At 41.0% G+C, this 27,494-nt stretch overlaps 3 protein-coding genes and 1 long non-coding RNA gene across 8 annotated transcripts in view; 2 read left to right on the plus strand and 2 right to left on the minus strand.

Moving 5' to 3' along the window:
• Nucleotides 1–3,208, plus strand: part of PPP3CB (protein phosphatase 3 catalytic subunit beta) — a 48,678-nt gene extending 45,470 nt beyond the window's left edge. Inside the window, exon 15 of the transcript XR_010610885.1 lies at nucleotides 2,827–3,208. The gene's annotated coding sequence lies outside the window, so the exon portion shown is untranslated. The remainder of the gene's footprint in view (nucleotides 1–2,826) is intronic.
• Nucleotides 1–16,205, minus strand: ANXA7 (annexin A7). 3 transcript variants are annotated; one of them, XM_065671742.1, is made up of 14 exons: nucleotides 16,125–16,205; nucleotides 13,228–13,326; nucleotides 12,115–12,172; nucleotides 9,287–9,488; nucleotides 8,881–8,988; nucleotides 7,697–7,740; nucleotides 7,206–7,308; nucleotides 6,831–6,925; nucleotides 6,042–6,155; nucleotides 4,295–4,465; nucleotides 2,330–2,500; nucleotides 2,146–2,221; nucleotides 868–980; nucleotides 1–348 (listed from the first exon to the last, which is right to left on the minus strand). In XM_065671742.1, the coding sequence occupies exons 3-14, from the start codon at nucleotides 12,169–12,171 to the stop codon at nucleotides 226–228; spliced, it is 1,377 nt and encodes a 458-aa protein (XP_065527814.1). In that variant the 5' UTR covers nucleotide 12,172; nucleotides 13,228–13,326; nucleotides 16,125–16,205; the 3' UTR covers nucleotides 1–225. The 3 variants fall into 3 exon arrangements, with proteins under 3 accessions (XP_065527814.1, XP_065527815.1, XP_065527813.1); XM_065671743.1 differs by lacking the exon at nucleotides 13,228–13,326 and having other exon boundaries at nucleotides 16,125–16,204; XM_065671741.1 differs by lacking the exons at nucleotides 13,228–13,326; nucleotides 16,125–16,205 and adding an exon at nucleotides 10,307–10,415.
• LOC136010469 (uncharacterized) lies at nucleotides 15,394–26,694 on the plus strand. 3 transcript variants are annotated; one of them, XR_010610889.1, is made up of 5 exons: nucleotides 15,394–15,782; nucleotides 16,355–16,418; nucleotides 17,798–17,862; nucleotides 22,441–22,573; nucleotides 26,469–26,694. It is a non-coding gene; the product is annotated as an uncharacterized LOC136010469 (long non-coding RNA). The 3 variants fall into 3 exon arrangements; XR_010610888.1 differs by lacking the exon at nucleotides 17,798–17,862 and having other exon boundaries at nucleotides 15,403–15,786; XR_010610887.1 differs by lacking the exon at nucleotides 17,798–17,862 and having other exon boundaries at nucleotides 15,406–15,782.
• The window catches only part of EIF3F (eukaryotic translation initiation factor 3 subunit F), a 4,777-nt gene continuing 923 nt past the window's right edge, over nucleotides 23,641–27,494 (minus strand). Inside the window, exons 4-8 of the mRNA XM_065671744.1 lie at nucleotides 26,506–26,643; nucleotides 25,348–25,439; nucleotides 25,022–25,158; nucleotides 24,779–24,892; nucleotides 23,641–24,029 (exon numbers count right to left, since the gene is read on the minus strand). Coding sequence (XP_065527816.1) covers nucleotides 23,952–24,029; nucleotides 24,779–24,892; nucleotides 25,022–25,158; nucleotides 25,348–25,439; nucleotides 26,506–26,643 — 559 coding nt within the window. The 3' untranslated portion in view covers nucleotides 23,641–23,951. The remainder of the gene's footprint in view (nucleotides 24,030–24,778; nucleotides 24,893–25,021; nucleotides 25,159–25,347; nucleotides 25,440–26,505; nucleotides 26,644–27,494) is intronic.

Below are 27,494 nucleotides of genomic sequence, written 5' to 3' on the forward strand. Positions count from 1 at the left end.
TAGTAGACAAGATATATCTTTTATTATACAATAAGGAGTATTATGTGCTGTAAATTAAGGCAATTTTAAGTGCAACAAGCTTATTGAATCACCCAGAAGGCATATTTGATTATACAAAGCTTAAAATTATTCTTTTACACACAAGGACAGTGAGTGTCTGCATAAAGCGTGTTACATGTCCTTCAGCTTGTTTTATAAAAGAAAACAAAAAAACAGATAACTCTTTTATTGCCCAACAATTGCCAACAGCAAACGCCGGTAATCACCGCTTGTATCACTTGCTATCATTGTAGCCAAAGTCTTCTGATACATTTGTGAGAACATCTGTTTAATTTGCACAAGGTCAATCTAGGCAAAGGAAGAAAAAAGCACAGAATGTAAACACAGGGTATGATTTTAACGCCTTGACAGTCACTCCACATCTCCTCCCTCACTGACTAGAGAACACACACCATGGGTGAAACATGCAACTGATAACTGCGGGTCATCAAGCCAGCTGGTCCCTCCAAGGCCAGAGGAGCAGCTCCCAAAACAGAGAGTCTAGCAGCTGTTCTTGCTTTGTTAAGACTGTACTATCCTAATGCCTAACAGCTGAACTGTTGAACTTGAGGTGCCTATCTGCTGCATGGGCAGGCAACCACAGTTAAGAAGGAAGACAAGCAGTATTGCTATCTAGCCAGAGATAATTCAGTTACTACATAAAAGCTGGCTTTAAAGCTAATTAACATGTTCGTCTAAATCTGAACCCTGTAAAAGCTTCATTGCAAAACAGTATTTCTGCAGCTGTGAAGGGGAGGACTAAGGGAAAAGCTGGTTAGGGCAGAAAGCTTTCTGCTACGTGCAACACTTTCAGAGAAGGTTTCTTACCTCACTGCGAGTGACTATAATTCTGATGAGGGTAGAATCGTCTGTGCCAGCTCCTTTCATAGAATAATAAAGTCTTTCTGCAAAAAAGGCTGGGCGATTTAAAGCACATTGCACTGCAATAAAGTACGTTTTTAGGATTAGTTCTAGCATTGTACACTGTACAGTGATACCTGGCAGGATCAGTTCATGATTTTTGCTGTAGAGGTAGGTGTTGGTCAAGATGCAGTTTCTGTGGACTACAGGAACTGTTTTACAGAGCTGAGTTTTTTGGAAGCTGACCAAGTGACTTATTCTTTCACACACTAAGTTACAGTTATTAGCAGTTAACTTCTCTGGAAGTGCCTTTCAAAGCTGCCTGAAACCTTAATTCTCAAATAGGTAATTCAGAAGCAGTTGTTCTCCTGGGGCAGGCTGGTACTGGAACACAAGGTATTTTACTCATATTCCACTGCTTGAATCTCACTAAGAAAAGTACAACTGTAAAAAGTTGTCACTCCAGTAGTTTCAGAGTGGGTCATGTTTCAGTTAGATTGTTCGCTCGCAGAGACAAGCCTTTATTCTTTTACATCATTTTCCCCATAAAACTCTCAAGTAGAACATAATCTGGGAAGTTTCTGCTTATCTGTTATGGCTACAGAAATGCTGTCATTCTGGTAAGCACTGGTGTCTGCAGATTTACTGCTCAGTCATACTGATGCTCACTATTGGCAAATCGTATTAAATGTTAACTGCTTTACTATACAAGTCAGTAGGAAAAAGTGAATTCAAAACAGGTCTTCTTTTGCTGACATTTTCCTTAGCAAATGCTGAAGTTTTTAGGGGTAGGTGGTGGTGGGGAAGGGAGGTGGAAACGAAACTGCGCCTAAAGTATGTTCATGTTGGCTCTGAAATGATGTGTGGGGTGGCTCAGCTGTCTCTGCTGAGGTGTGTCACAACCAGAGTCACCGCTGCCAGTACTCACATCATCTTGCAGGGCTCTGAAAAATACAGTTACAAATGCTAACCACTGACCCTTACTTCTGTGTCCTTGCCTGCCTTCCCAGAGAAGGGATAAGTAGTTTCTGTGTAGCCTTTTCTTGTTTTGAACTCACTTCTCTGTGGTGGATGCTTATTTTCTCCAACTAAGGGTAAAGTGAATAATTTGAATAATTGAAGTTTTGTGTTAGCAGAGTCTCAGGTTGTGTTCATTTACCATACAGCCACTAGTGAACTGGATTACTATTTTGTTACAAGGTTTAATTAGTAAGCAATAAAGGGAGGGAAGAATGTATCACTTACAAATAGCCTTCAAACCACGTTCCACGTTTCCAGAAAATTCTCGGTCAATGCTGCTTAATAAATCACGATTAGCAATCTACAAATAAATGAGATAAATATGAGGATAATGAAATGTGGTAACAACTGGAAGCTTAATTTAAAATACACTGACCAAGCTCATTTGAAATGAAGAAAGAACTCCTACCCTGGAGTATGCCTCAACTGTTGCTTTCAGCTGGGGAAAACTTCTGCTTGCCAGAACCATATTAAAGCAAGATTCATCAGTCCCAAGTTTTCCTTCACCTGCTTGGTACAGACGCTGAGCATCTTCTTGAGCTTTTTGGTAATCCACAGTTTGGTTCTCATCCCGGTTACCCTAAAAGCAAAGATAACAGATGACAAATGAAAAAAGGCTTGGGGTCTGTGCTTGCACCATATCTTCAAAGCCTGAAGCAGAAAGAGTAATACCAGTTTGAAATACTTCACGTTGCTTTAAAGCTACCCTTTAGTTTAAGATTTCTTATAGGCAACAAATTCAGAAGTGACCCAGAACCCTGCCTGTAGGGCATGCTTTAAACTGCAGATACACTGACTCAGATAATTTCACCCCTACATACCATCTCATACTTCTAATTACATACTGAACTTAATTCTCTATTTTCCTTAATAATGTAAGCTTTCTCTTGATTTGTTTGTTTCTAGGCTTGAAGTTGCAAAGAGTCTTCCCAAACGAACTAATGAATTATCTTACTGAATATGCACACCTGAAATATCTCAGGTCTTCTGTTTTATTTAGAATTTGCTAATTTTGACTAAGAATCATAGAATGCCTCCAGAAAGCACTTACTGTAGTTGTAATATGTAAGTAGAGCTTATATGACATTTTATGTGCCTTGGGTTTGTGGGGTTTTTTTGCTGCCCAGTGCATGGATGGATGTTGCTAAATGTACTGGCTGAGTAGGCTGAACACAAGCTCTCTAATAGTGTTGTATCTATAGTGGTTATTACAATATTTAAATTATGTGGTTGTCAGTTACTGTAAACTACTGGATTTACCAAAATAAAAATTAGCAGCATGAGCTTCTCAAGGTTTGCTTTCTTGTGAATTTTGACTTTTTAATCCAAATAGCTAGTGTGCAGCTGAACTCTCACAAAGGTAGAGGCAAATGAGACAGACAAACATCATAGAAATTCTAACAGCAAATAGGCAGATGGCTCAGAGAATGTGGAAGTTGCATTAGTACGTATTTCTTCCTTGACATGGATAACCGCAACGCAAAAAGAGCCCTAGTATATGATGTGGGATAAGCGAGCTCCCAGATTCTGGTGATGTGAAGGGAAGGAAGGCTGTGGTGTAACTTGGAAGCTGTGGTACCTCTTGACTTGTTCACAGGGCTTCTTACAGGTGTTATACATAGAATCATAGAATAGTTACGGTTGGAAAGGACCTTAAGATCATCAAGTTCCAACCCCCCTGCCGTGGGCAGGGACACCTCACACTAAACCATGTCACCCAAGGCTTCATCCAACCTGGCCTTGAACACTGCCAGGGATGGAGCACTCACAGCTTCCCTGGGCAACCCATTCCAGTGCCTCACCACACTCACAGTAAAGAACTTCTTCCTTACATCCAATCTAAACTTCCCCTGTTTAAGTTTTAACCCGTTACCCCTTGTCCTGTCATTACAGTCCCTAATAAAGAGTCCCTCTTCAGCATCCTTATAGGCCCCCTTCAGACACTGGAAGGCTGCTGTGAGGTTTACATGCAGCCATACCTGTATAATCATATCCACCCAAATTATTTTGTTAACATAGGCAGAAAAAAACCCAAAAGCATCTTGCTTTAACAGCAGTGTGGAGCTCTGCTTTATTGTACCACTTGATTGCTTCTGCACAGTAAAGTATTTACACGTAAATTCTCCAAGATAAATACAGGGTGCTAAATCAGGTCACAGAATTCATCAGATTTGCAGATAGTATCTCTTCCTTGAGGAGGGACTGACGTGTCTTATATTGTCATTAGGGAATAAATGGCCCAGAGGTAATTTCTAAAAACCTGGCTCTTGCTAAGCAGACACAGGCTATTTCTGAAGCCATTATGACTATGTGCATCAAAGTTGGACTATACGCAGTTACCTTACCCAAACAACAAAAAAAAAATAAAGCTTACCTGGCACATAGATATAAGTAATCGTTCAAAGTGTCCTGAAGTGTCTGCTCTGATGTCTTGTTCGATGTCCCGTCCAAATTCTGATTTATAGCAGTTCACTATTTCTCGTATTTCCTGGTTTGTCCTTGTGCAAAGGATCTCAATCAGCACTCTCTCCTGAGTGCCTACTCCCTGTAGGCAGAGAAAAAGAGGGCATAACTAAAAAGCACTACTTATTCAGTTTTCTTCAACTGTGAAATCAAGCATGTTATTTCAAAACTTAATACAATCTACACTGCAAGAACAATATCCCTTCAATGTGAAGGCACCGAGTCTTTGGTGTACTTAAAATGGAACAAAGATTCCGGTTCTGCACCAGTTCAAAAAAATACCCCAAAGCTCTATATATCCATAGCAGTAACTTCAGCCAAAGTTAGCTAGAAAATTGTGTAGAAAGGAAGTTCTTTGACAATCTCAACCTGGAAACATACTGGAGGAAGGTACAGCCTTATGCTAATCATTAAAGCCAAAGATACACACACAAATTCTGTTTTGGTCAGCATACAAGTGTGCTCCCTATTCCAAATGTTGCTGCTTCATTAACATGGAGCACCGACAGGAACTTTTCATGGATAAGGGAATTTCACACAAGAGCATGTAGTGACAGGACAAGGGGGAATGGCTTTAAAATGACAGAGGGGACATTCACATTAGATATTAGTAAAAAAACCTTCATTATGAAGGTGGTGAGACACTGGAACCTGTTGCCCAGAGAAGTTGTGGCTTCCCCATCCATGGAAGTGTTCAAGGTCAGGCTGGATGGGGCTTGGAGCAACCTGGTGTAGTGGAAGGTCTCTCTGCCCATGGCAGGGGGGTTGGAACCAGATGATCTCTAAGGTACTTTCCAACTTAAACCATTCTATGATTCTGCCCTTCCCCATCCCCAGAATAAATATCTTACTGGCCTAGTCATCTCTATATTCAGGCAAGGATTAGATAGAAGTGGATCTGTGCGAGGCTTCTAGGTAATGTTATGACTTTTTAAAAATGGTTAAGAGTGACTGTTGGCTCCACTAAAGCCAGATCTTCATTTAAGCTCCAGATTCCTTGGAAGGTTAGCATTCGTACATGGGCTGAGCTAGTTGATTCCAGGTATCACCCACCTGCTAGCTGTTGGAGCTCAAACAAGAAGGAAATTCTGGTAAACTGTATGTACCAGTCTACCTGAATTAAAATTTTAAATGAACTAGCTCACCTAATCTTTAATGCTGTCTTAACATTTGAACGGGTACCTGCATGATCTGACCTTAATTTTTCACTACTGTCCTTTTGGAAAAAAAACTGGGATAATCAAAAAATAAATTCCAGTAACAATCGTTTGTTCCTAATAAGAAGAGGTACATACCTTCAATTTAAACAGTGGTTACAGTTTTAACAGCAGCCAGGCCCTTTCTAGGTTCTAGCAACTTAGTTGCGACCAAGTGGCACAGCAAGTTAGTTAACTAAACTTAGTTCTAACTAAGTTTAGCACTTAGTTCTGACTAAGTGGTGGAGAGCAGAGGATGAATGGAGACCAGCTCTGAATTGGCTAATCCTGAAGAAATTGGCTGCAACTGGGCGCACAACAGAAAAGAATTTTAAGCCCCGCAGTCCCAAAATTTGTTTGCTACTACAGGATTTTTTAACAATGCAGCAGTCAGGCATGGCTTTTTCTTGGATAAGCATTTTAAGATGGTTTTAAGCTATTCCGTTTACATAAAAACCATACCTTCATTGCATGACGTAAACTCCAGGCATCGTAGTAGGTGCTGGGCATGAAGAGTGCTAAAATCAATTCTTCCACATTTCCACTTAATTCAGACTTCAGGTCTTTAATTAAATCCTGTTCAATTATAAACACAAAAAGGGCTTTGCAGAGTGTTAGCTGTGTAGATTATATATTTCAAAAAAAGATCAAACTTACTTTTGTGACTGATTTCCAGCTTTGTGCTGTTTTTCCTGTAAAGCTTAGTTTAATTTCTTATAAAGAACTTAGCTCTATCCAGACCTTTAACAGTTCAGCTCTTCTCTGTTATCTCCTCATTGATTAGGACCTAGTTAGGTCCTGAAAAATGCCACAACTATAACATTTCATTCTTAAGTTGCAAAAATGACAGAGGGAAGAAATTAATTTATCTCAGCCTTTTATTGACTAACCAAGCCTCAATCAGTTTCTCAGTTTGTTTCTTACAAAAAAAAACCCCAGATTTCAGGGCTGCTTTGTACGTGTAAGAATCTCAGTTTTAAACACTAATACAAGGACAGATTAAGCTTGATTATTTTCTATCTATCAAGCATTACAAAAGCAGAGAAGCTGCTTCTTTGGTCAGGGACAGAGCCAGCCACCCAACGTTCCCCCACCGCTGCTTCTGCTAGGGGAATATATCGAAAGAATATAACCAAAAGAATTGCATTTCAAAAATGATCAAACCACGTCCCAGGACTAAACTGCAGTCAGGCAGGTGAAGCAGCAGCTGATTTGGGTTTGCTTACTGATTCAAATAACTAATGAACATACCTTGCCATACATAGTCTTGAAAGCTGCCTTGATTTTTTGCCTTTGATCATTGGAGCGGTTAGCAACAACATTTATGATAGCCTGCTCATCAGTTCCTTGGAAATAGAAGGCAATTTCATGTAAGAACTCGTAATAATCCCTCTGAGAATGCATTTTATCATCTTGCATTTGGGCATAGTTACATAATAAATTACTACCATTTAAGTCTACCAAATTCTCTCTATAGCTTTGTCCACTACATAGTCTGAGTAATTTAGAAAGTGTGACTTTTGAAAAGCTTGGGGAGGGGAAACGTATGGTTATATAAAAATTGAAGGACAAAATGGCATCTCAAGGCCAGCTCAATAGACATTTAAGCTTCTACTGCTTACTTACCAAACCCCTTCATAGCTTTGCGTAGAATTTCTGCGTCCCTTCCAGCATCAAAGTTGGGAGCAGCTTGAATTGTGCCCTGGGTACACTGAACCATTGCTGCAGGCTGAAAGTATGAGTTGGGTTAACTAGATGCGCTGCACAACGGAAATTCACATTAAAATCACACCACTGGAATCAGTACTTAAGAAGGAGTTGTCCATGAGTAACCCTTTTTTTTTTTTCTAGCACAGAACCAGGGTGACATTCTGTTTCGTTCAACAGCTTTGGCCCACTAATGCCAAAGAGATGCTTTTAGCCAGTTGGATGGATGAAGATCTACTTGATGACTGAGTATACACAGATAAAGGGTTATGATTTTGTTCAGGTTGTACTGAGTGTAGGTGGGAATTACTGATGCAGAACACACTGTAAATTGTTGGAAATCAGTTGTAAAAAATACTAAAACTGCAGAAGCTACATAAGATTGATTATAGAAGAGGGTACAAACGTACCAGGCCAGGCACTGGTGATGGTGTTTGTCCACTGGGATATCCTACTGAAATTCAAAAGATAAAATTAATGAATTAGGTCTCCTCTTATTATGTAAATGCTATCTTATCTGAAAATAAAGCCATTTAAAGACCTGTATTTACCTCTGCACAAAACCTGTTTCCTAAGTAATGATACCTATCACGATCAGTAACTGAACTTCTTGGGAATGATGGGAAGAAGCCATCATAGGTGCATTCAGGTATGTATATTAGCAAAACTATTCTAAAAATACTAAATTTATTGGTGTTGTGGGAACTGGAAGGCTTTCTCCTTATTAAATATTATTACATTAATAAGAATAATTATATTATTGAATATTGCTGTCTTTGACAAAAGCCAACATAGCCCATGCAAATGAAGAATGTGTGTCCCATGATCTCCTTTAAAGTCATATTATGCACTTTAAAATGTCTAGCATCTAAATGATAAATATTAAGAATTCATTGGTGCAAAAGAATTGAAGGAATCTCATTTTGTGGTCAAAAGCACTTTGAATACAAAAGCTACAACTACATTTTTCATACTGGAATTGTATTTTTATCCATAATACGTATGTACAACTGTTATATTTTTAACAGCAGCTTAGCTATTATTAGAGTTAACAAATCAACCATTAAAAACAGTTTCTGCTGCTCTGAATTTCCTGCAAACACAACTGACACATTCCAGGACAAAAATTGTCTTGATGGTAACTGACCTCTCAAAGCATTAAAAATAGTGCACTGTTTTTAAGGAATTGTGTGCATTCTCCTTTCCACTTCCCCATAAGGCCAGCGATCACCATGAACACACTGATCTGAAAAATGCATTCATTTATTTGATACTAACATATACTCAGCCAGATACTCACTGAATGCGGACTCTGCACTTCACAGCTTTCATCAGATACTTGCAGTCTGAAGAAGGATAAGCACCTAAACCACTACAGCACGACCATTAATCAGTAACAGCCATCCCTTTTGGATGTAGCGCTTATAGAGATGGTTCTCATTAGCCCTTCAGTGGTTTCATCGAGAAAGGTAGGAGAAGGTGTACAAATCTCAACAGCTAGAAGTAATAAAGGTAAGGGCCTAATTTTTTACTACCTATCCTGGAATCTTTTTGTTTAACCTTGGATGCTTAAAGTTTCTTATATGTGACTTACCTGGCATTTGTGCTGGTCCACCTCCAGCATAGCTTTGGGCAGGAGGTTGCGGGTAGCCACCAAAGCCAGGGCCAGCAGGAGGCACACCAAACCCAGGGCCTGAAGGAGCTAGGGGAAAAATGGTGACTTTAGCAAGCTAAGTGTTCTGTACTTGACTTCTGACATGTGAGCCAGGTTGTTGAGCAGGGCTATGTAAGTGACTAAATCCTCTGTGTCTGTGCAGTGGCCCAAAACCATCAAGGCCCTGCCATCACCACACAGGTATTTACTGCAAGACAGCAATCTGGCTGGCTGCCTACATGCTTCTGCCTAAATTGATCACTGAACAAAGCTTCTTTTCTTTACTCCTTCTACCAAGCACAGGGAATGGTTACACCAGAAGGGGTACTCTAACAAGGAATCTTACCTCCAGCATAAGGTGGCATTCCTCCAGCCTGGGGAGCTCCAGGATAGCCCCCAGAGGCAGGATATCCTGCTGTCCCTGCATACCCAGCAGCTGGTGGTGCTGCAGGATAGGTGCTGCCTCCTCCTGCCGGAGGGTATCCTCCAGGAACTGGGGGATAAGAGTACTGACCAGCTGGTGGGTAGACAGACTCTTGTCCTGTGGGCTGAAACACAAAACTGGGATGTCTGTACGCATGCTAACAGGACACTAAAGTAAAAACTCTCAAGCTACAAAAATGTCCAGGTGTGTAATAATGTGAATTATATAATTAAATTCAGCACTTGAAGCAGCAGCAGTAGAATTCCTGAAGCCTGGGTAGGGGCCTTCTTGTTGGGTTTTCTGATGCATCTTCTGTGGTGACACAGAATCAGAGTGCTGCAGGGTGGAAGGCACCTCTGAAGAGCCTCTGATCCCTTCCACCTTTAAAGCAGGGTCAGCTTCAGAGTTAGATGAGGTCACACAAGGCCTTGTCAAGTTTTCAGTATCCCCAAGGAATAGTGAACCCACAAATGCTCTGGGCCCCTGTTCCAGTGTTTGCTTAGCAGAAGACTGAATATATTTCTGCTTAGCCATCCTCCAGGTGAGCAGCCCTCCCTGGGCTGTCTTCCTGTTTGTCCACGTCTGTTGTACTGGGAGGCCACAACTAGACATGGTATTCCAGATGTGGCCTTGTGAGCACTGAGCACAGAGGAATAATCATTGTCCTTGACCTGCTGGCTTTGCTAAAGGCAGATATGTCATTAGCCTTCCTCCCTGGGGACATGCGCCTGCTGACTTGTCAACCACCAGGACCCCATGTCCTTTACTGGAAAGCTGCTATTTCTATCCTGCATAAGTAAAACGTGAGCTCAGCCAGGCTTGCTCTCTATGAATCCTTAGAAGCTCAACTCCTGTTTTTACAGGACTTTTAAGAGCTTAGTACCTTTGAACTTTCTGCCTCTCTTGCACAGTATTTTCAAATGTTACACGGTGACAACTTACAAGAGGTGTTGGGTTTTTTTTTCCATTTCCTTTGGAATCCAGGTTATAAAGCATGGACATTCAATGACTAAATCTGGACCACTGAGTCAGATTGAATACCTATTACAGGCTTTAAATAAAAAGAACAAGTCAAACATCTGTATGCCTTTGTTTTGCTATATGTATGACTTATCAGTCATACCACAAATGTTTGCTGTTAGCATTAACATACATTAGAAATATTTACTTGAATGACCAGGATCTCTAAGGGAAAAACTCTGTAAGTTAAAAGTCATACACTTGATCTTAACAATCAGGTATTTAAAATTAGCTTCATAATGACGTATAAGGTATGGACTCATTACTCAGTGGGAATCGTCTTATTAACTAGCTTTAGAAATATGGGTCACACATTACATAGAGTACACATTCATTCTCGATCCCAGAAAACAGAAATAAACTTCAAAGCAGTAAAGTCTAGCTCAAATATTCTCCTCAGGTTTGGTTGCCCGAAGATTTCTACCCCCAGATTATGGTGCCCAGGCTATATAATACTCTCTCCCGCAGCAGTACGGTCTAACCTGCCAGACTCAACTAGAAGATTTTAATAGCATTTAGATTTACAAATCCAAAATTAGGATCCTCAAAAGCCCTGCTCAGATCACTATCACTACTGCAGAAGAAAAAAGTCTTGCATTATTTTTTTGCACTGGTTATCACTTTGGGCATCATCAGTTAGAGTAGGAAACCTAGAATTGCTGGTATCAAATCTAAAGGGTCTTTTAAATTAATCCATTAAAATTTGCTATATTTTAGATTCTAGCTAAGAAAAAAAGGTATTTTCAGATGTAAGCAAAAACGAATCACAGCTACAGACACGAGGGTTAGCAGAACTGGGAGGAGGGGAAAGAAATCCTGGAGTTAGGAAAGTCTGGTTTCTAATATGTTTGTCTTCAATTTGACTGATTTCAGTGTTTCAGTAAAGCAAAATAATTGAAGAATTTATTGCATGTATTTATACATATTGGATATATTTGTAGTTTTTCAGTGTCTTAATGGGATCGAGGCGGAGCTCCATGCTGAAGTCTAGTTCTGTGCTGCATGAAACACAGACCATATAAAATTTCCGCAATTATGGTGTGATCAGTGCCATACTAACAGAAGCACACAGTTGCATCTAGCTTTGAAAAACAATGCAGGCATATCAAAAAGACTGCAGTATCAGTCACACCTGATACATTCCACCCTTCTGTTAAGTTTCATTGGAATTTTCAGCCCATTCAGTCATAAACTGAAGGTGGAACAAAGTCCTGTGGCTGAAGGAGAGGGGGTCGAAGTCAAGATACAGTGTTCTTTATCCTCAGAAAAATATTTACTTGGTGTTGTATGAAAGCTGGGCTACTTGAGTAAAGCATTCCAAGCTCTTTCTGAGGGTAGTGGCCACTGAAGATTTTTCAGCATCTCTCTAAATCCTGGGATACAGGTACACGGAATATTTATACAGACTGTGGTAGAGACTGGTTCAGAGATTACCTCTGACCCTGTACATAAAGAGCTGCAAGAACTGCCAATACATTAAAAAAAAAAAATGCTGAGATAGCTGTATTAAAAAACAAACTAGTAAGAAAAGGATAAGATAAAACAAGACCAAATAACTGAAAACTTTCTGGAACAACAGGCAACTTTAAAAAAGACAGAAACAAAGCCTCTAATCTCTAGAGAATATATGAACTGACAGCTACTATTCCCACACAGAGAACACAGTAAGAAGGGGTATTTACAGAATATAAATACCTTACGAATGCAACACATTTAAGAGCCTTACTTACAGGATAACCAGGGAAAGCAGGATAGCCACCAGACGGAGGATAACCCGGGTATGCCATTCTGGGAAAAAGAAAAGATATTTTCACTGTCAAGGCACTATATATGAGTTTCTAGTAGTTACTTGCTTGCTAATTATCTGTTAAATCACTTGAACAATATGTTTAGTAGGTTTAGAATTGCTCAGAAGTACTTGTCAGCTATTAAGCCCACAAAACCTTTCCTTTTTTTCCATAAACATGACTATAGCAAGCAGGATTCAGAAAGGAAGCATCTTCAACTTCATAATTACCTACCACTCTCACTTCAGTCAGGTAGACATTGAAGCATGGTAAGAGGCTTAGACCTCCAAAAAGAACTCTGAAATACAGAATACCCTTCAAGGTACCAGCAGGAGGGCCTGAGCCCTTCACCAGAACAGAAACAGAAGGGTCAGGCTAGAGCAGGGTCCCAGTCCTGAACTGCACCAAGCACCTGTCTCGCACCACCCTGCACTCTCTGCTCACGGGGGTAGTTCCTATAAAGAAAGCAATACCCTATCTGTCCCATGTAGAATGATAATTTGATAGAAATATGTGTAACCTCCCAGCTTCATTTCATTTGGGTATAAAATTTCTGTTTCCTGCCAGTAGCTGTGTATTTTAGCCCAGTTTTTAATAGAGGGTACCTGGGGAGTAGGAACAAAACAAGACAGAAATCATTCCCTGTATTGCCTACCAGTTGTCAGGGATTTTTTGAGGCCATTAGCCAGGTTACGAAACACATAGTGGTATGAAAAAAAATCCTGTTAATGTTAACCAGTCACATTCCCTGATCAGGGTCTGGGAGTTGCTCGTGGCATGTTTCTAAGACAGTATGCACTACAGCTGCACAAATCAAAAGACATGGGAAATGTAAAATGAATGCAATACAGTGAATGATTATTCACATTTCTAGATATTCAGTAGCCAAAACAAATGGATTTTAAAGCAGAATTATTTCTGTGTTGAACCATTAAGGCAATAGGTGGTAGTGGAAAACATTAAAACACTGCGTAGGTTTGTTCAAGAGCCAAAACCAGTTTGCAGAGAAGCACAGAGGTGATCCTTCCCCTCTACTCTGTTCTTGTGAGATCTCACCTGGAGTATTGTGTACAGTCCTCAACACAAAAAGGACATGGAACTGTTGGAACAAGTCCAGAGAAGGGCCACGATGATGGTCGGGGACTGGAACACCTCCTGTATGAGAAAGTTGGGGCTGTTCAGCCTGGAGAAGAGAAGGCTGCATGGAGACCTCATAGCAGCCTTCCAGTATCTGAAGGGGGCCCACAAGAATGTTGGAAAAGGACTCTTTGTCAGGGACCATAGCAATAGGACAAGGGGTCATGGGTTTAAACTTAAACAGGGGAACTTTAGATTAGATGTAAAGAAGTTCTACGATTCTGTGATAAACTTGGGTCATTACTTTCAAATAAATAAAGAGGGAAGAGTAACATGAGTGTTTGTAGAACTATGCTTGCATTATAGAACAGTTAGTGTTGGAAAGGACCTTAAGATCATCTAGTTCCAGCCCCCCTGCCATAGGCAGGGACACCTTACCCTAGACCACGTCACCCACAGCTCTCTCCAACCTGGCTGCTACCAGGGATGGAGCATTTACCACTTTGAGCAAGCTGTTCCAGTGCCTTACCACACTCACAGTAAAGAATTTCTTCCTTCTATCTAACCTGAACTTCTCCTGTGTAAGTTTAAAACCATTACCCCTTGTCCTGTTGCTACAGTCCCTAATGAATAGTCCTTCTCTGGCTAATAGCTTTTACTTCCCTAAGAAATAAAATCTTCAAACAGTATCTGTACAGTATTTATTACTGACAGCTGCTTGAATGGACTTTAAATTTGGCTTTCAACAGCATACTTCCTTTGTTATTTCCGACTTTAACACTAATTGTAACTCCTTTCAGGAACAGGATGACCAGCAATACTTCCTTCTGATTTCAATGTCACTCTTTCTGCTTACAGGAAAATATTGTGCCAGCAAAACAAACTGTGTTTTGTAAACAAACGAAACTTTTTCAGATTTTCAGCTTCACCATTAAGCAGACAGGATTATAAAGACTGTGAAACTTGTTGAGGTGCACTGTATCATTTCCACTGTACAACTTACTATGTTTTTCATGATGCAGTGATGGCCACTCAGCTGTTTGAACAGCTGTAAAAAGTTTAAGTTGTACAATAAATGGAACCCAGCAATCTTTAACCATATTACAATACACCAAATTTTACACTTACTGGTAAGATACTTCATTTAGAATCTGATTTACTAGCAAACACATTCTGGCAAAAAGCTTTTTAAGGGATGAGTTTCCAACATCTCACTTTCAAGCAAGCAAGCCACGACAGCTATGTCGTATTTTTGATTAGCAGATTAACCAGCCATGTCAACCTGTGACTTACGGTGCACTGGTAAGTTGTTTAACACTTTCCTTACTTTTGCTGTGTTGGTTCCTTTTCTGGGACTCAGTTTGTACTGCGAGTTCCTCTGGGCCAGGTACAGGGAATTGCTGTATTTCATTTAATCATCCCCCGTTTAACAAGGCCTCGATTCCTATTTGTCATTCTTTGGGACTGCAAAAATTAACATGTTTTCTTCTCATTTGCTTGATTTAGCTTACTTCTTTTTCTATTAAAAAAAAAGGATTTTTTTTTTTTTTAAAGATTGTGACTGCTGAACCCATTACAGTAATAAAGGGTCAAGTAAGGGCTGCTGCTTCAATTACTTCAAGCCTTTTATAACTAGATGGACATGATGCTAAAATGGCATTTCAGACTTGCCTCTGACACCAGTTACAAGTCTCTCAAAACTTACTATGACCAGACAGCAGTATTGACTGAAACCTCTCCGTATGTAGATACATTTCCCGGGAGATTAATTAAGTCGCTTACACAATGTTAAACACCTGATAAAACATTGCACTGCCGCTGCCGTAGGGCATGGCCTCCCTTATCCGCAGCGCAAGCATCCTCAGGCAGAACACAGGCTCTGATAATACCAGTTTTGTAACAAAACCAACAGATTTTCCTGTCAGATTTTAACTCCCGCCCCGCTCTCTCCGGGCGGTGAAGGGTGAAGCCGCGGGCCGGGCGCTGCCACAGCCCACCCGGGGGTGAGTCAGCCGCGGGGCCGCCCAAGGGCGGCATCCGTCGGTTCTCCTCTGCGGGCTGGAACCCACATCTAGGGGGGTGTCTCTTTTCTGGCGGACGGGGGAGGCGCATAAGTAGCTCTGGCGATGTAACATTTGGGGGCCCCGCTGAACTTGGAGTGCCGGACGGGAGCCCAGGAGCTACAAACAGAGAGCCCTCCTACGGCCGCTGCCTCAGCCCGGCCCCGCGGGACCCCGGGCACTCAGCTGGCGGAGGAAGCCCCGCCCGGCCTGGCCCCGCCCACACCTGCTCCCCTCTCCGAGGACGCCCCCGCCAGCACCACACCCGCCCCCGGAACGCCTGAAAGACGCCGGTGGGGCCACCGCCGCCTTCCGCTCCGAGCCGGCCCGGCCCGGCCCCGCCCCGCCCGGCGGGCGAGCCACCGCCCCGCTCTGTTCTGGGGCGGTCATGCATTGCCATGTCTCTCTTCCCGCTCCCTCAGCCGCTAGACCCGGCCCGGCGAGCCCTGCGGCGAGGCACAGCTGCAGGCGAAGGCAGGTAGCGCTGTGCTTGCTTGTCCTGAGGCGACCGGGACCTCGTTCTCTCTCCGCCCCGGGATGGCAGGCCTCCGGCCGGGGGATGCGGCTCTCGGGGGGGGCCGGCTGGCCGACACCTCTCTCTGCCGAACACTTGCCGAGTCCCCAGCTGACGGGCAGCTGCGGCTGCCGCTCGCGCCGCCCCGGACCCTACGCACGCTCATGCTGCAGGGGGCAGCGGGGTCGGGGCCGAGCCCCCCCCCCGAGGCGGTTTGTGAGAAGAGCCGCCTGGCCCGCGGCCTGAAGCGGGGGCGCGCGTCACGCGGGGCGGCTCTTCCCTCAGCCCGCCAGCGGCCTCACCTGAGGAGCAACCTGCCGAGCCCGCGGCCTCTCTCCCGCAGCGACACCGCCGACTGCAGGCTGTGACGCCGGGCGGCAGCCGCCCCGCCCCCATTACCGAGACCGCCCCGGCCCGGCCCACGGGGCGCGCTCCCCTCCGCTCCCGGGTGCCGGCAGGGCCGAGGCGGGCCGGCAGCGGCTCCAGGTGGTGGTCACCTTACTAACCCAGGACCCCTTTCCTATCCGTGCAGGTTTGCCCCATCTTGCTGAAAGAAAGCTGCAGTTTGCCCAGTTCTCCTTCAAAACGTCTGAAAGGTAAGTTCAAAAATGCAAGTGCTACAGAAACGTAGAGTGACTTCCCAGTGGAGCTGTCAGGGAAGTGCCAGGCGATGCCTTCCCTCAGGAGTCCTTAGCTGCCACCCCATGGCATTCCTTAGCCACCTGCCTAGGAAACAAAGGGAGAAGTCCACACTGCAGTTTACCTGCAGCACCACTGCAGTGGAGTTCATGCACACAGAATCATAGAAACATAGAATCATAGAATAGGGTTGGAAAGGACCTCAAGATCATCTAGTTCCAACCCCCCTGCCATAGGCAGGGACACCTCACACTAAACCATCCCACACAAGGCTTCATCCAACCTGGCCTTGAACACTGCCAGGGATGGAGCACTCACAACCCCCCTGGGCAACCGATTCCAGTGCCTCACCACCCTAACAGGAAAGAATTGCTTCCTTATATCCAATCTAAACTTCCTCTGTTTAAGTTTTAACCCATTACCCCTTGTCCTGTCACTACAGTCCCTGACGAAGAGACCCTCCCCAGCATCCCTATAGGCCCCCTTCAGGTACTGGAAGGCTGCTATGAGGTCTCCACGCAGCCTTCTCTTCTCCAGGCTGAACAGCCCCAACTTTCTCAGCCTGTCTTCATACGGGAGGTGCTCCAGTCCCCTGATCATCCTCGTGGCCCTCCTCTGCACTTGTTCTAGCAGTTCCATGTCCTTTTTATGTTGAGGACACCAGAACTGCACATAATACTCCAGGTGAGGTCTCACAAGAGCAGAGTAGAGGGGCAGGATCACCTCTAGCTCTAAATCAAGTCTGTTATCCAGTTACACATGAGTTTTTAGCACAACATCATCATTCAGCAGCTGGGAGGTAGTCAGCCAAGTCATCTTAGCCACCAGAACTGCATGTAACATGTGAAGTATGTAAAAGATTTTAGTGGAGCAGGAGCAGTTGTTCCTTTTTATGTAGTTACTCAAATCAGGATCTAGGTCCCAAGAAAGCATAAGTGTCCTGACTACTACATACCTTTCTCTAGAAAGAAATCTAGTAGTTATATGTATAAAATCTATATGTTAAATCTATAGTTATATGTATGCAGTTGTGGGAAATGCATTTCATGTTTTGTTTCTATTATTTATTCATACTATACACAGAACAGAAACTAGATATGAATAATCCTTTCTTTACCTAGTGATTATTTACCCATGAGAGATTCTGATCAGCAAGATAGAATTTATGAAGGATCCACCTATGATATTATGCACCAGTTACTTGGGATTATTCAAAATAACTTCCTAGGGTTTTTTTTATTTTTATGATAAACATCTTAGCATTTCAGAGACCATTAAAATGCAAACTACTTTTTTTTTTTTTTTCCTGTAACTTGGTGCCACACTTGAACTCCAGATGAAACAACAGCCACTGTTCTATTTGTCTGTAAACCAGCATTAAGTGCAGGCAGCAGAAAATAGGTGGGTAATAATTTACTATGCTTGCCTGCTTCAAATGAAAAGCACCTAAAGCCACATAAAGAACCTAATAAATTACCTGTCTTCAACAAGATTTGGCTTGTTCTCCCTTGTTTGTCCAGAAAGCATCAGGAACAGCTTTTAAGAGTGTAATCTTCACACCATTCTCCAGCTGACCCTTCAAGTGTTATGTCTACTTTATTTCACATCTGTTATACACATTTCTTTTCCAGTGGGGTATAGATTTAAATCCCTGTTTCCATGGGAACCAAGTACCTTCATAAAATACACAATTCTTTATCTCTTCCATTTAGTGGACTGTTTGGATTTGAGCTACTTGGGAAAGAAACAACCTTTTTTTTTTTTCCTTCCCCCCACTGACAAGTGGAAAAAGAACAAGAGAAAACATTTGAGCAAAATGGCTAAGTCTGAAGAGCCTATTATATGTTGCATGTTTATATGTTAATATCTCAAATTACTTTTTAAAAGCATGGAATGAAACCATTGTGGTCATCTAATTTCACTCCCTATATTTAAGGAAATCACTTGGTTTGTTACTATAGCTACAGTCAATACATTAAGGAAAGCTTCTAAAACCTCATGGAGATTCAAGGCAGCTTTTCACTATTAGAAAATTCAACTTTAGTGAAGTTGAGAGACAAACTCTTGCTCTTTTGTAATATCCTTGTATCTTCTGCTAAGACATGATGCTGGACAGAATTCTGGTCTGGAGGGTCTTTGCTTTCAACTACATAGTTCTGCTGAGCACTATGAATAGAGCTGAAAAATCTTTGTTTTCCAGAGTAATTTATTGTTGGTGATACAGATCACTAAAGGATTGCTGCTTCTTTGTGCTATGTATCATGGTTGAAATATTGTTTCCCACTTAAATAACATGAAGCATTACTTTTAATGTTCTGTTTTAGCCAATATAGTTAAATTAAAAAAAACAAACAAACAAAAAAAAACACCAAACATGGAACAAACAAACAAAAATAATCAAAGCCAACCAAGCACACACACAACCCACGCTCCCCCACCCCCACCTTCCATAGTTTGTGATAAGCAAGATCTGGTCAGCTCTGAACCATAGGTCAAAGTATAATAATCCAACAGGACACTACAGTGACCCAAGTCTAAGTTTTGCACTAAAACTTACTTTTCCTGTTACACTACCATGTGACTGCAGTAATTAAAATGCAGATACTCAAAGTTAACTGTTGAGTTAGCATTCTACATGCACAGGGAGCAGAGCAAGTTCAGTTTACTTCAGGAAGAGCCATGTGTTTGGTTAGCTGCTCAAGTGAGAGTCACTACCCCATGAGTCATGTTAGGGTTCCACCCACTGTAGTCCAAACATTAAGATTTCACACAAACCTTACAAGTCAGCTGCTGCCAGGGTCTCTAGTTCTGCTGTGTGGAAGCACACTAGAATTAGAAGCTTTACCCTTTCTCAAAGCAGAGGAGAACAGCAGGATTTTCAGCTAGACTGCTTAGAAGAGCAGCACATCCAATATTTTTCACAATCAGCTTTTTAATCCTTACAATTAAGCCCATGCATTTCAGATATAGATAGCATATATCCACAAGTTCACTAAATCACACACCAAAACACTACTTCCTCTTTGCAGCAGACTTAAGCGTTTTGCCAAGAAACTTAAATGACTCAGCTAACAAAGCAACTTAGTGACCTTCATCCCAGTATATGGGAATAGTCGCCAAAATTGTAATGCAGTAGCTACAATGCAAATTGTAATTCTGGCAGTGAGTATTTTTTAAGTATCAAATTGCAGATAGCAAAATAAAAAGTTTGTTATTTTCACCATATAGAACAATTAGTCTTATCTCCACTTTCCAAGGCTCCCAACTGAACGCATCGTTTATCAAAGATCAATAATTGGCCATACTGGGTCAGTCTGACACTAAGTACATTCTAAATGAGGAATGCAGTATAAACCACTTGGACATCCACAGAAGGGTTGACAAGAACCCAAAATTAGTTAAAGTACAGAAGAGAGGAATTAACATGAGCAAGGATAAAAAAACTTGTAAGAAAGAACAAAGGCTGTGTTGAAAAGGGAACTTGCAGAATTCTGTTAAACTGGTCTGGGATCAATTCCAAATCTTAACTGAGTAGGGCACAAAAGTTAGGAATAAGCTAACTGCTGATACCTGCTGAGAAAACTGTGAGCTGTTGACAATACTGAGAATAATCCAAACCAGGAGAAATACATGGATTTAGACTTTTTTAATTAAAAAGTTTCATAATGTCAGTTCATGTGCTTAAATTAATCATTTTCTTGGCAAATTGGAGCTCAGGTGCATATGAGAGCAGGGGCATGAGATTGGGATGCTCAATCACACTACATAACAGACACCAAGAGGCAAACAAGGACTTTGTAACAGGAAAGTATTAATATATTCTTATATTAATTGTAATATAATTGATGTGGGTATGGTCTTTACCAACTCATGTTCAGAAAAGACTGGATTTAAGCTTTAAGTGGGCTGCTAAGTGTTCAAAGCATAGACAGTGCATCAGTGGAAAGGAGATGAAGCTTACCATGCTTAGTAAAATGAAAGCTACAGTACAATGGCTACCTATTATGTATAAATACCTATTATGTATAAATATATAGATTATGTATAAATACCAGAAAGAGCATAACATAAGAACTTAGTAAGGACAAAGGAGTTATATTTAGGTATATTTGAAGTAGAACTTAAGGTTTAGTTGGTTGAGACAGGGAAGAGATGAATTTATGATTCAGAAGACTCCTTCTAAGGTAGTTAGTGAACCAGAGAAGATGGCAACAATGAAGTATCTGTTAAACACACCAAATTAGCACAAACGTCTTTCTCTACCCAAAGAAACATAGTATAAACACTGTAGTTGCACACACTTAGAATGTCAAATTCCAACTGCTTTTTATCTTAACTGGCAAACTAACAGTAACACAATGCAGTCTGGAAGGACTCCCTTTAGATCGTATTCTAATCCTGGTCACAACTACCACCAGGAGTGTTCTGTGCATTATTGATCCTAAATACCTGGTAGCAGTCATAAGAAGCCTGAAACCTGACTGTTGCACACTGCCTATCCACTAACATCTCTTGAAGAATCATCTAAATGTCATCTGCAAGTCTTGCAACACAACAGAGCACAGGGAAACTAATTACTACCAGGTACCTGCAATTTCCATTGTGGTACACCGCCTTCTTTCTACTGTTGAGACTCATCAGTTAGGAAATACTTGAGCATTACCAGCTCCTCCCTGCATTTTCAACGTGGCATTTCTATTAAAGATAGTATAACACTAAGTACTTTCATGTGCTTGTGGATTTTACATGCACTTGCTCAAAGATGTGAGCAACCACTGTCTTACTACACTAGGAAGATGTTAGAGCAAAGCGTAGCATCTGCATGCTAATTAAACTGCGGGTTGTCAGAAGTCATCATGCTAAGTGCAAAAACACAAGGTTTCATTGCCACTTTGTACTGCCAAGAGATGCTTTGCTGAAACTCTATTCCTTTGTTGAGGCTGACTGAGATTACATGTCTGAGAAGGGTCCAAGGCAGCAAGGTGGACTGACTTTATACACCCCTCTAACTTTCCTACATACACAGCATATCAAAAGAGAACAAGAGACTCAATTGTCACAGTAAACTCTGTCATGAATATTGTGTATATTGAGGAAAATAAGTTTTCAAGAACATGCTGAGGTAAAAACCCAAGATCAGCTCAACTAAGCTAGGATACAAGGAAAGATCTTACCATCGTTTGAGCAATTAAATATTTGAGTGCTAGGAGGTGGTTAACAGAGCCATTTAAGCAAGATATTTTAAAGCCTAATACTTCCAAGGAAAACATGCACATTGCCAGAAATAAACATGTAATAGAGTAATGTCCACTATAGTTGTACTCATTCAGAGAAGACATCTAAGAAAACAAAACGGCTGAACATACCACAGAGGATACAAAAACTTGTATTAGTACGGGCACTAATATGATTAAATATAATAAACATTGTATATAGAAGCATACACAGAGACCTATCTATCCCGACTATTATCAAAGTTATTTGAAGCAATGCATCCTAAACAAACAAACAAAAAAAAAAAACAAAACAAGGAAAAACTCCCCTAATTAATCCAAGAAATTTATGGTTTACAAATCAATAGGAAGTTAAAGCTTGAAATCCTTGGTGATGTTTCTTGACTCCCAAGCTTTCCCCACCAGATTTTCTATTGAACTTCAAGTTTTTAGATAGATTTTCATAAAGTGGAGCAATTCACATACATAAGATAGTTTTAGGAATTCCTGTCTAGACTTTCAAATTCCAGAGGAGGAATGTCTCCTATGTGAAGCCAGGCTTTACAATTAAACAAAATGATGCATTACATTTACGTTTGAAATATTGTCCTTCACAAGAATGGCCCCTGAAATTTGAAATCAGGCATTCAAAGTTCCAGCAGTAAAGTAAGGTTCACAATGTGCTGTTCACCCAGTAAAAAGGGACAGAATGGATGGAATCAGATACAGGGTTTCTAAACAGGCAATTGTTCTTTTCCTATTTCAGTTCCAAGCATTTGTCACTGTGGGGTCTGACATACAACCAAATCTATGGATTGTCTCCCGACGCCTCTGCTTTGCAGTGAATCTACCTAGGAAGACATAACCTCAGTCCCTTCTGATGTATCATTAGTCTTCAGGTACTTGCAAGGAGTGGCAAATTCTATGATACATTTTCTGTAACAATGATCACAAATTAATCTTTTCAGGGCTTTGCATTTTGTGCTTATTAGATAGCATAGCTATTCAACTTGTACAGCATTTAAAATTTTTCTTCTTACATATTATCTTCTAACATTTAGTTTTCCTAACAGGGAATGGCAAGAGTTTACTGCAGAGGAGAGATCAAGGAAAGGATGTTATCCTTTCTTCCCAAATTTTTTTGTTGTAATTGAGAGACTTATCCTGCTTTGCTGCTTGCTCTTTCCCTCCACCTATTTCAAGGCTTACTTTAAAGAACACCTTGACCTGAAAATCTGCAAAATATTTAAATGGCCAAGGTTATGAATATTAAGTTTAAAGACAAGAAGGGAAACCAAAGATTTTTATTCAGACTTATAAAAAATGAGAGCTGAGTTTGAACTTACTTAATGCTCACAAATAACATTTTCAAAGAGGTGAGAATCTTTGCTATACCTTCAGTTTTCATGTACCTTGTCCTTGCAATTAGAACTTAGCATTTAGTCACTGGGGAAATTCTCCACATTGGAACTAGTACAGGATCTACAGATCTGTAACCTGAGTCCCACTCTTGGTAAATTTCAAATTCATTTATCAAAACAGATGTGAGGCATCAGAAATCATCATTAGTAATTAGGGGGAACAATTATGTTGTAGAAGAGGGACACTTAGAATTCATCATACAACCTTCCCCCTCAGGACAGCTAAACAGACTTCTAAAAGTCTGAATTCAGTCTCATACTTCGTCAGTACCGTGCTGAAGAAGGGCACACACACAGCACCACTAATAAATCAGTGGCCATAACATCCTGTAGTCCTCCGTATCACGTGCAACACAAGAAGTCATACTTTCAGTGTGCTTTAACAGCTGAAAAAAAACCTGCAAAGAAGCCTGGAGAACTGAAGTTGACTTGCATCCACTCTGGTTTTCTTTCCTGATGCCATGTTATCTCCCCTTTTCTTTCACAAGCGGATTCATTATACAATAATGAATGAAACAAGTTTTTTTTCTGGACAGAAGCCAATCTTGCCATTGCAGTGGAACTTTTATTTCAAATACATTCTTACAATAATGCTGTATTTTGTTATACAAGTACATAAACCCAGGAGACAAAAGACTCGTGTAATCAATTTAAAAATACTGGGCTCATCTAAATTGCAGCCATTCCCATGAATTTCCTAAACCATGGTAAGGATTTTTCAGGGCAATGGAAACAGAGATGTAAACCAAGTCATCTAGGTAATTAAATTAACATCTGGGGAAATTTCGCAACAACATAGAAAAGTGATTCTGCCCATTCTTCAGGCTCTTTGACGTGTAGGGTGGCACAATTTTCTTTATAAACTCAGAAGTTTTTCATTGAGAGCAATCTGTGACTGTGTGAGGTTTGCCAAGTAGGTTACCATCAGCAAGTCCTGAGAGGAGGAAAAAAAAACAACCCACAGTGATGAGAAATACTAACAAAGATGATAGCCTATTAGGGAGTTGAATTTTTAACACCTGTAAAGCAGTTTACAGTCAGCTATTAGGAGTGCTTCTCTCATAGGAAGAAGGGTTTGGTATTCCCAGAATATGAAACTGCCTGTGAAATTTTAACTCCGAGTTCACCCATGTTAACCAGGCAATTCAAAGGGTATAAGCAAAATTAAAAATTAGTTCTGGTCTTGCAGACTGTGGCTGAACAACACATTCAGAAACTTAGCTTTTGCTTTCTAAAATTCAGTTACAGAAGTAAGGTAGCAAACTAAAACCCTGCTCATGTCCTAAGTGTTATGCAAGGAGACAGAACTTCAGCTCAGGCAAAGGAAGCTGGCAAGTCACAAGTTGTAGTCCATCCTTGTAATCCATACTGTTTTAAGCCTGGTAATTTGTAATGTACAGTCACTCTTTAAAAGAGCTGGTGCTGGCTTTCAGATTACTTGCATAATTCCTAAGTACTTTAGAACTTACCCTCTCAATTCGCAGTTGCTTTCAAGATTATTATGGTGAACTGATCTATCCACCTTCAGCTTTTAAAACATCAAATTACTGATACAAAAGGGCTATATCTTCTCTTAACATGTTTGTATGAAATCAAAGATTGTTTTGATTGCAGACAAATTTGTGTCTGTATGACAAATTTTCAGAATTGCTGTCAACTGAAAAAACTGGATGATGAACTTACATTGATATTGCTGTTCAACATTGTCTCAAAGTCCTCTGGTGAAATCTTTGGCACCTGATTAATGAGATCCATCAGGAAACGACCAACAGTGTTGTCAGCAGCCACTTTGCCAGACTAAGTATAAGAAACATACATTTCAACATGAGTAAAACTCAGCAAGTTTATGTCCCAGAGAGAAAGTATAGAAAAAGAAAACAAGCTTACATGAAACTTATTTGCTGGCTTATAAAAAGTTTGCCTTACCAACACATCCTCTGCATACTGCAGCACCATGGTGAGAGTGTCCTGAATCCTGGCTGATGCAGACCCCACCTGCTGTAAGTCACTGGACAAGCCAATCACTCGGTTAGGGCTAAAACAAGTCTTCATGATAAGATCCACTGAAAGCAAAAGAGGGATAAGTAAAAAAAACTGTCACAGAAACCAACTTGTTGAGGACTTCAGCAAGACAGTCTTATTTCCAGTAGAATTCACAGAACGGCAATTTTACCAGAGTTAAAAAAAAAAAACCCAACATTTAAACAGTGTCACAACAATGCCTATAGCCAAAATAGGAAGAAAAGATTCACCTCCTATCCGCTCTGTATCATAATAAACATACTTCACTGTCAGAGGTGTGAACATCACGCCCATAGTTTTACCAGGGACTCCCATTGGGGCACTAGGGAAAAAAGAACAACAAAAAGTTTTCAGCATGGATATATTTAAGGGAGGAAGTAATAATTTCCATCTCAATAATCTCTGTTAGCACTGAAGCGTAAACATGAGTATGTTACTCATTCTCACCAAAACCAGCAATATTAAGACCATGAATAACTGAGGACAGAAAATAGGTCTGCCATACTATTAATTGCTCATTTTCAACCGAGAATATTCCTAGCTGGTCTGATGTTGTCAGCATGAATGCATGAAGAGCTAAGTATTATCTTCTTAGCCACAATTGCTTCTTGCTTATAGAGCAGGTATTCTTCTATCCTGAAATATGCCACACTTTGAGAAATCGCTTAAGTAACAAACAAAAATACGACAGATTCAATTACAAAGCACTCTCAACACTTTTATTATTCCTATTAGTCAAAGTATTTGAAGTGCATTTATGCTTTAAGATGTCAGGGAACAGCTTCCTTTTTGAAGATGTGCAGTAGACTTCCACTATAAAGAAAGGCTGGGGTTTTGTTTCTTAAAGAGGAGAGCTCTACAGCTGGTGCTAGGAAGAACAGTGAGGTGGAATAGGTTCATTTCTCAGTATTTAATCTCTATTATTAACTGATAGAAATGGAAGGGATTGGGGGGAATAAAGACTGATAAAAAAGATGCAGTTTCAATCGTCTTAACTGCACTAATCCTCCAAGCTGCATAAATAAACTGCCAAGCCATAAAGCCAGTAACTACAGGCTAGCATTATGACAATGTGATGGAAGTTAGTGACATTAACACTATTTATGTGAATCCTGTGAAATGTCACAAAGATGTTCAGAACATTACTAATGAAGTCACAATTCCCCACACCAGTGAAGTAGGAATGGTTAGGTCTTTCAGCTTACATACAGTGGTCAGGACATTCCAGTGAGAAGTAAGCTTGATCCCTGGCTCTCTACTGTGTTTTAGCTACTGTGCAGCATTGTTCAAAATGGGACACTGCAGCCCACTATGTTTCTCGTTGCCCTGATGTGGTCTCTTAATAATTCAGGTAACTCCCCTCCCAGAAATGCAGCCTCCCGGAGTACCTGACATAGGCTTTAATGCTCATGCGTGAATTCTGGAGACTCGTGTCCACAGTGAGATGGATTGGATTGTGCGCTTCCCGGCTGTAATACTCATGGATCAGGACAGAATGTTCTGTGATGTCATGGCCTGTTGCATACCTTAAAAAAAAAATAAATAAAAAATCACAGGTTGAGGAGCCATTCTTCCAACATTCTAGTGCCCGGTGTTTGGTACTGTTGGTATTCAACAGGTTTTTATCCTAAACCACTCATTTCCAAGTACTGAGCTGCAGAAGCATATTAAATACCAGTGTTTTAACTAAGGAATTTGCAGTTTGTAAGAATTACAGAATGAGCATACCCATGGCAAAAACATGCACAAGACCAGTGTTGTAGTACCAGCCATAAAGAGTTAGTACAGTTGACATCAGACACGCAAAATTCAGTTATCTGACTATGTTCTGGAGCAACTCTTTAATTCTGTGTAAGTCAAAGCATACCAAACAAATCTGGACCAACCAAGTAGATCTTCCACAAAGCATCTCTCTGCAGGAGGAACAACTCGTTAATCTAGCTCCTTTAAGTGCTCTGCAATTAGCTTCACAGGAAGACTCCTGTCATCAGAACTGCACTTTGCTGTGCCATTAGAAGGTGGTTAAGGTCTGCTCCACAGGAACAGAACTGAGCTATTCTGTAGGAACAGGGGAGCATTAAAAGACTAATAGAGCCATCCACACACTCAGGCACTGACATCATACTGATCTTGCTTCGCATCCCACACACACATACTCCCACCTTTTCTCAGCAGAGAACTTCTCTGCATGCCTCCTGAGGCCTTTGGTACTCTAAGCTACTCTCCTGTGTCCTCCTTTCTTTCTAACCAGTTATCTTCTATGGTGCAGGCTGTATTACAGGTGGCTATGTCCTTCTAGCAAAGCCATGCAGGCATTCTCTAACTCATCACTGCTTTGTGATATCTTTGCTAGACAGATACAAAACCAAATCCTGTA

This window comes from Lathamus discolor, chromosome 3 (genome assembly GCF_037157495.1).
Source record: "Lathamus discolor isolate bLatDis1 chromosome 3, bLatDis1.hap1, whole genome shotgun sequence".
Classification (NCBI taxonomy): domain Eukaryota; kingdom Metazoa; phylum Chordata; class Aves; order Psittaciformes; family Psittacidae; genus Lathamus; species Lathamus discolor.